Raw genomic sequence first — 9,148 nt, forward strand, 5'->3', positions numbered from 1 at the left:
AAATGCGCTCAGAAACTGATGAAAGTGAGGATAATTTGTATATTGTAAATCAAAACCATTCAATATCAACAAACAGGGTTATCGTCTTATCAAAAGTGGCTTATCGGCGTCTTTAATCCGAGAGCTATACGTGTAATTTTGCGAAAGACGTTGGCCAGGTGATGATACTCGTGCAATTTCTCTGAAAAGTAGAGATGAAATTCGACTCGAACTAGACGGTAGAATTGGCTAAAACTCGGTTCGATTATGCTTTGGGACAAGCCTCGACTCCTGAACGTGATTAAAAGTGGAGCACTTGTCTAAGGTAGAAATATCGGCGTCTTTAATCCGAGAGCTATACGTGTAATTTTGCGAAAGACGTTGGCCAGGTGATGATAATCGTGCAATTTCTCTGAAAAGTATAGATGAAATTCGACTCGAACTAGACGGTAGAATTGGTTAAAACTCGGTTCGATTATGCTTTGGGACAAGCCTCGACTCCTGAACGTGATTAAAAGTGGAGCACTTGTCTAAGATAGAAATATCGGCGTCTTTAATCCGAGAGCTATACGTGTAATTTTGCGAAAGACGTTGGCCAGGTGATGATACTCGTGCAATTTCTCTGAAAAGTAGAGATGAAATTCGACTCGAACTAGACGGTAGAATTGGCAGAAATTCGCTTCGATCATGCTTTGGGACAAGCCTCGACTCCTGAACGTCTTCTTGCGTACTGTACTTGGTTGAAATAATACTTGCAATAAATCATAGTTGTCTGTTTTGGACATGTTTTACGCGACAGATCTGCATAAAATTTGGTATGGACAGAGTTGTATATACGTTTTATCTTGTGTCAACTGTCAGTGTCCAAATCCGGATACAATATCCGGATACGCCATTGTTCGATCATTTTGGTGATACAACCGTTCATGTTGTTTCATGTCACATTTGGTGGGTACCCTTCGATTTGTGTGATAGAATTTTGTGTGATAACTTCACTCTGGTGTCCTATTGGGTGTTCCTTTCTTGACAGTTGATTCGGCCATATTTTAAGAGACCGGTTTTGTTTTATAATTGGTCTACGCCTACGGTGCAATTCTTTCATCAGAGTTCGTGCTTGACTGAGTACATGAAATGCTATCAACACTTCGTTGAATTGAATCAGAATAGCCTATATTGTGTTATACCGTCCAACCGTGCATCCTGGGGTCATGACCTCAGAAATCTTGTAACCATGTAGGCTACTGTGTAACAGGGAGAGATTTGTAACCTTGAAACTGGAATCACCGGGATAGTGGCATTTGAGTGACCAAATCAAGGTTTAAGCCCTAGTTCAGTGGTTGTCAACCGGGGGTCCGCGGAGCATTTTCAGTAGGTCCGCAAGGCCTCTAAATTTACAAAATAGCTTGTAACCGAATTTGTATTTTTTGAATTAGGAAAATCACGAGTCAGTTTCACTTCATTACTAGTAAAACTCCAGAACTCACATCAACAAAATGGCCGTCTGAGATGAAACATACTACTGCATATAGACTCATTTTAATTGGCAAATTGCCAGTTGCCAATACTGATACAAACCTTTTGCTCTTTAGAGATGTTGTGTTAGGTATTGTGGAATATATAGAAGTTGGATTAGTAAGATTAATTACGGTAACTTCGAAATGTTTACAAAAATCCATTTCTCCTATGATATAGCCTACATAACCATTTTCCATAATAATTTCAAGATAAACTGCTATATCTAATGATCGGGCTTGACGTTATATGCTTATTACAAAAACTTGTTTGTGAATTGTGGTGCCATATATTTTTTGCGATCATACCCAAATGTGTCGTCGAAGGGTGGCGTTATTATTACATTCACCACCACCTATCTTTGTGGAAATGGATTTTCGGCACTCGTTCATAATAAATCAACGGCGCAGATTTTCAAGACACGACCCGGTATTTCAAGAAATGCATTTGCAGAATTCGCTTTGAAATAATAAAAGTCAACTCAATTTCTACATAAATAGTAGCCTACAGTGTTACTTTCAAGAAAAGTCATTTTGTTACTGTTTATCACTAGCGTACAGTTATTATTTGCACACGACAGATGACGATTGCATGATAATTGAGGTAAATTTGAACTAACGGGGGTCCGTGACAGTCCAAAAGGGGTCCACGAATCCAGAAAGGTTGAGAACCACTGCTCTAGTTGCTAGTCATAAAGTTTCTATACTGAAATATTGGGTCTGAAGTTCTTCCTTATCCACAACATGACTATCACCAATCAGTGTTCCCCATAAACATGTTGTGAGAAAATGATATTTTCAAGGTTTTGTTCTTCCCACGGAGTGCCTATACGCAGTTCAATTTATGCGCCAGTTATTTATAGTGATGTATTAGATGTGTAGTTTGATGTGTGATGTGGTAGGATTTTGTGACTGAGCATAAATTTTGGGTTCCCGGAAGGCACACAGATTAGTGTAAAGGTCGGCTACCCCTGTTTATTGAAGTTTATAAACTACTGTATCAGACGAATACATTCTTGGTCAAAAATTTTATTAAATGTGTTATGTTTCAGAACTAGTCTATTCGTGCCATGGCCAAAGCTAGTCTCCTGTCTCGTTTCCAAGGCTGCCTGCTGGGAGCGGTATTCGGAGACTGCCTCGGAGCTAAATTCGAAAGAGAATGGACCGAGATACCTTACGACAAAGTGATCGCGTACATGAACAAAATCATCAAAAAAGTCGGACAGGAAAAGTTGGAAAAGGGATCCGTGTTTTACACCGACGACTCGTGTATGACTTTTGACCTTGCAAAGTCGCTAGTAGGGAACAGAAAATACGATGCTGCTGACGTAGCCAAGAATTTTAGCGAGACATATTTCAGTCAACCCACACATCGCTCGTATGGTGGAAATGTCGCCTTTGTGTTTTTTTCTTTGAAACAAATGAATTATGCTGGCGATGTATACCGGCCCGCGCGAGAGCAATTTGACGGTTCCGGTTCCTACGGTAATGGATCGGCAATGAGAGTATCACCAGTTCCGTTGTTTCATCACAATAACATACCGAGTATTGTCGAGTTATCTTGCGAACAGTCGAAATTAACGCACACGCATCCACTCGGGATAAACGGAGCTATATTACAAAGTCTAGCCATTGAAAAAGCGCTGTTATGTGAAGAAAGCGTTGGTGGACTTGATCCTATCAAATTTTGCTCCGATTTGATACAGCAATACAAAGATGTCACCACAGTCGAGGATGACAAGCATGTTTACGAGGGTCAGCTCGGTCATATTATAAGATACCTCAAATCTACGGAACTAGTGAAAGCCAAAGAGATCAACGAACGTATCGGATCTGATGTAACAGCTCAAAAAGCAGTTCCAGCTGCTATATTCGCTTTTCTGTACACTCTGGACGCAAAGCGCATTCCGCAGCTTACAAAATTCAATGGATTTCTACGTGCTGTCATATTCGCCGTGGGCTTCAGTGAAGATTGCGACACGGTGGGGTCTATGGCCGCTGCTATTGCTGGAGCCTATTACGGTGTTGATATGATCCCGAAGGAATGGACGTTTGCTTGTGAAGGCGGCACGGAAGCATTGGAGCTTGCCGAGCAATTGTACGATTTGCATTTAAAGTAGCTGAATCGTGAGATCGTCAATGACGAAATTCTGCTGCTTTTTTTCAAGTATTCAAATAGGTTTTGCTGACTGACGTACTCAGAGGTTATTATGTTTTTTGACTACTCGCACTTTCACCTAAACAATTTTATGGCAAAACAGCTCGCGTTGTACAATTTGTATTTTTTTTTAGTTCGAAGTAGTTTTGGGATAAATTTGTATCAGGGTGATAGCCAATTTACAAGCTTTCGAGTGACAAGTCGATCTTGCTTTTATAGTTTTGACTCAAGTCAAGTCGAGTCACTTTCTATTCACCAGTGAGTCAAGTCCGAGTCCAAGCCATTATGTTGACTGTTCAGTTTTGATTTAAAATCTTCTTAAAGCCACTTTTGACAACTCTGCTTGGTGATATTGAATGCTTGCCCTCATAATATACTAATTTTCCTCACTTTTCAGTTTTGGGACACATTTTTCAGTACCAATACTAATAGACGAAATACCAATAATGTGGTAACTTCGAGCGACAAGGAAATGTCTGTCTTGGCCGTCCTAGTCTCGAGTCATATGACTCGAGTTCAAGTCGAGTCACTACTCGTGGTCACTAGTCGAGTCATTTTACGCATTTATCAAAAAATCGTGGATCAAGTCATTATAACCCTGGTCTTGAGATACCGGTAACTTTGTGTTTCTTTTATGAGTGAAATTGTAGTAAAAACTGGTCAAAATAGCCCGTGCTTGACTATGACTGAATATATTTTTAGAAATTGCACCTATTTGTCGCATCAATAGTCATTTTGCGTTAGTGGCAAAAATACACCCGCAATTTGAAAAGTAACCACCTTACATTAACTGCTAATACTGTGCGACCCGCAAACTGAATTTACATTTTCAAGCTACTTACCAGAGTCTTTTTAACACTTTCATTTTCAACCTCCCCTTGATGTAGTTTTTACGCGCCTTAAAAATCGCTACTTGTAGGATACTTGTTACTGAGTAGAAATTTATGGAGTTAAATCTACTTCTTGAGTGCCAATACTGACCGTTATGACCACATCTTATTGTTTACTACGCGACGGATGTCACTAGCGATGTACATTTTTATCGTCGTTTCAATTGTTTTCTTGTTACTTTGATCTTTAATTTGATCGTACGGCTGATTTGAAGTGAAATTGAATATCCCCGCGTCCTAATCGAAGAAATATTTTAAAGTCTTTTTCATGTCTGGTAAATACCCAATTGAATACCGTAATATATTCATATTGAAATCAACCTGAATGTTTTCAGTTGACACTCGTCAGAGGTAATCGTCACCAACTAGTAGAGAATTGGAAGAAACATTTTATACCAACAAGCGTATCACTATCGACTAGTAAATACCAGGCCAGCAGTTAGTATTGAGGTAGGTATACTTTGAAATACCTATGTCTTGAATGAGCGCTTTCAATGCGCATGTAATTGCATTGTAGGCTATATCATTGGCTTCGAGTCTCGTGGGATCTTTAGAGTAAGATCGACTAGCGCAAGTTATCATTAACATGGTTATTGGAAGCTGTCAATCAAAACCGATTCATGATATAATAAATGCAATGCAGGCCTGCAATATTTATTTGTTTTAAATTTTCTGATTTGACTTTCGAAGTGAGGTGTTCATTTGGGTTTTGGAATAGGGAAAGGAGGAGACTTGTACCAGATCAGAAAGGTTAGTTGATGAAGAATGAAAGCAGTCGATTCTGCTCTTTTTGCTGGAAAATTTGTGGAGTCAGGGTCATGACTAGGGCAAGTTTTTGCAGCTTCCTAAATACTCGGAAGATTTGTTGAATGCTGTTTTAAGCTGTTTGAAGGAATCTAATAGTGCAAATTTTTGCAACTTTTGTCTATTTTTTTCATGCGACTTTTTGCAACCTTTTGCAACTTTTTTGATTTTTCATGAAGGTATTTTCTATTTCGGTGAAAATACACAGCCACATTCGACTGAAATACCGTAAATCAGCACTGAAGTAACGCTCTTACGGGTATTTCGGGAGCTGAGCCGGAAAGTTGACCTTTTTTTTAGTCAATCAATAGTGCATGCGGATGGAAAACTGTATTTCGGGAGTGAAACTGGGAAGTTGTCCTTTTATTTTAGTCATTCGAGAAGAAGGTGGTCTTTTAGTGCAACTTTTGTGAAAAAATAAATGCAGATTTTTTTCTGCAACTTTTGTCAAAAATAAATGCAACTTTTCACGGATTTAACTGCAACAAAAACTAGCCCTAGTCATCACTTTCATTGGACTCCCGTTTTACTGACTTTTTACTTTAATTTATTGGAGTTGACTATAAAAAAAGGTCGTTTATTTCTATTTCCAGTTCAATCTGTGCATTGCCCTAGCTGTAAAGGAGGACGAATTGTATAAACCAGTGTTTCTTAACCTTGCCTCCAGCGCCCCCCAAGGGGCGATTTTGATTTTGAAGGGGGCGGAAACGCTCAGGGGGTGATATGGGGGGGGGGGGGCGCTGAAGCAAAATGGCTTCGCAGGAGATGGTGTAGTATAGTAAAACATATCATTAACGAGTTTTCAGAGCAAATTAAGATTCGACAAAACGTGTCAAATCTCGAAATTTTTCGACTATGTTTGCTACATACAGGGCTGTAATAGCACTTCGTCAGGCCCCCCAAAAAACTTTGGTCTTGGCCCCCCCCCCATAGGGTTATAGACCGAACTTATGGGGGGCTTCGCCCCCAGACCCCCCTCCGGCGATACACTATTTACCGCTGTTTATCATATTCATTGGGAGTTTGTTTAGTGAATCAGCTTTATAGTCGCCGAAGCGCGCAAAATTTCTACAATTCATGATTAAATCGGTCAGTATGATCGGGAATTGCATATATATTGTTATCAATTTTTGTCTTCTTTGTGCTCACGTAATCAGATTTGCCGGTAGAGCTGAGTGAGGTGTATTTGAAAAGGTGGGACCACTCAATAATAATTAAACAGCTTCGGGCGTATACCCGTTGGCAGGAACGAAACAGCACCTCGTCAGGCCCCCAAAACGTAGGTCTTGGGCTCCCATAGGATGATAAAACGACGGCCCCCCATCACGTTGTTCGCGTTTGTCACGAAATCAGCTGTACTGCACTGTGAGCCAGCGCCAAGCGCGAAAATTTTCGATAATTGATGATGAAATCGGTCAATCAGATCGGCTATTGCATATATATTATGCTATCAATTTATTGTCCTTTCTACTCACGTAATTCGATTTACCGGTAGAGCTGAGTGAAGTGTCTTGAAAACGCGAGGGCACGTATAAAATATAATTAAACATCTTCGGGCGGGCGGACCCGTTTATTTGACTTCGTTACATGATGTTATTTCGTGACTTCCAGTCTGCCATATCAAAAAATATAGAATCGCCCAAACGTAGGCTTCTAAACTAAGAGACGCACACGATTTCAAATTGGTATTTCGTCACTGGCATAAAATTTTTCCCAGCGGGATGGTATTTATCTTATGAGGTTCAGATTGCAAAGACAGGAACATTCGGCGCCAGTCATTTAGGCGCCTATGGACAATTAAAACTATATGTATTTTGTATATATAACGAAGTCTTCGGTCAGCGTAAGGGCATAGACCTTATCGGCCAAGGTTTTCTCGCTGCCGATCGTTCTGGCACACTTCTTGGAGTCGCATGTTATATGGCCTAAAACTTGATTGTATGTCTTGGTGGGTCGTGGCGCGGTAATGGGCCAATACCCAATAATAAAGATAAATGGCTACTTGAATTCGCGCCGTGCGCGAAAAAATTTTGAAAAAATTGCATAAATTTTCAAAAAATACTGTATGATTTATGCTAATTCACGAAATAATTTTAGGCCCCCTTCGAGCTCGGGGCCCCCCAATTGGGGGGTTTGGGGTGTGGCAGTTACGGTGCTGGCTACATATATGTCCCTCTCAAAATTACACATCAATTTCTGACGATTTATCAAGTTTTTCACTTTTTTTTCGCGCTGCGCTCGAATTACCGTTGCCAAAGTTTTAATTATTGGGTAGGCTACCCTTCCCCACCAAAAAATACGCATTGTTTATAGAAAATACTAATAGGCATTTCGGCGTCGGCCATTACCACACCACGAGGCACGAAGACATATGAAGTTTCAGCCAATATGGGACTCCGAGAAATGTGCCAAAACATCGTCAGCGAAAAAACATTTGCTGAAAAGACTTGCCCTCATGTTGACCGTAAATTTCGATATAGATATGTCTGATTGTCCAGTTTGAATGACCCGTGCCGAATTGTCATGTCGTGGCAATCTGAACCCCACAGGACAAATAACATCCAACAAAGAAAAATTATTTGCCATTGAAGAAATATCAATTTTGAATCGTGTGCTTATCTTGGTTTAATACGTTTATGTGATTTCAATATCTTTTGACTAGCCAGCGGATAATAGCTCACAAAATAACAACATGCTACGAAGTAATTTTACCAACGGGCCCGCCCGAATATATTTAATTATTAATTATGTGCATGCATTGTCCAAGACAACAGCTCATTCAAAGATATCGGTGAATCTTATGGCGTGGGCTGACAGGATAGGAAATGATAGCGAATATATATGCAATTACCAATATTCTTGTCCGATTCATTCATCCGTGATAAAGAGAACACTTTCGCGCCTAGGCGACCAGGCCTCATAAAACTTTGCTCAACATCAAAATCACGCGACGCTGGGTCTTGGGGAAAGCTCCACAGAAGTTAGGTTTATCACCCTATAGGGGCCCAAGACCAGCGTTTTTTGAGGGGGCAAGCGAATTGCTGCTACGGCCTGTCCTTTTACCAATTGAATTTATCAAAGCCTTTAAAATATGGTCTGGGGGGCGCTAGAGCACGGAAAGTTTTGATAGGGGGCGCTGGAGGAAAAAAGGTTAAGAACCACTGTTGTAAACAATCGCAACCATGCCAGGGCCATTGTTATGGTCATGCTGCGTCGCTGCCCTTGTTAGCAACAATGCCGATCTTCAGACTTTGAAGGCTATTTCGAGCTGGTTCCATTCCCTTAATGAACTTTTGATGTATATTTTCAGAATCAACGCGACAGTAGCTGTCAAATAAGTTCAACTCTATTTAATGTGAGCGCTCACGTCGTCATGTATGGGATTAGAAATTACGCCGCGGTCAGATTGCTGAGCAGTAATTTCCTCCGGGCAAGAGAGCGTGACGACCGTCGTTGCCTATCTATCCGTAGGTTAGTTATCTATACTTAAACCGCCATGTAAATGGGCCTAATGTTGGCGCAATGCCGGTTTTCAGACTTTGAGGAGAGTTTCGGGGTGCATGGTTCCATTCTCCGGACGAGATTTTAATTTGTATTTTCGAAATCACTGCGACACTAGCTTTCGATCAAGGCCAATCATATTCAATTTCATCGCTCAGGTCGCCAGATATAACACTGCCACTTATGCTACTTTTAGATTACTCAGCAAGAAGAGAAGAGATACTGATTGCCCATGCGTAACCGCCGGGAGTTGCGTATCCAACCTACCGATACATGCGCAACATGTGATTCACGGTCGAGAGATG

At 40.7% G+C, this 9,148-nt stretch overlaps 1 protein-coding gene across 1 annotated transcript; it reads left to right on the plus strand.

Moving 5' to 3' along the window:
* The first annotated feature begins 988 nt into the window (after positions 1–988).
* Positions 989–5,191, plus strand: LOC145435807 (ADP-ribosylhydrolase ARH3-like). The gene is made up of 2 exons (XM_080313079.1): positions 989–4,813; positions 4,874–5,191. The coding sequence occupies exon 1, from the start codon at positions 2,561–2,563 to the stop codon at positions 3,608–3,610; it is 1,050 nt and encodes a 349-aa protein (XP_080169205.1). The 5' UTR covers positions 989–2,560; the 3' UTR covers positions 3,611–4,813; positions 4,874–5,191.
* Positions 5,192–9,148: the final 3,957 nt, after the last annotated feature.

The sequence above is a fragment of the Botryllus schlosseri genome, chromosome 1 (assembly GCF_051294905.1).
Source record: "Botryllus schlosseri isolate E-star chromosome 1, Bs_hap1, whole genome shotgun sequence".
NCBI classification, from domain to species: Eukaryota; Metazoa; Chordata; class Ascidiacea; order Stolidobranchia; family Styelidae; genus Botryllus; species Botryllus schlosseri.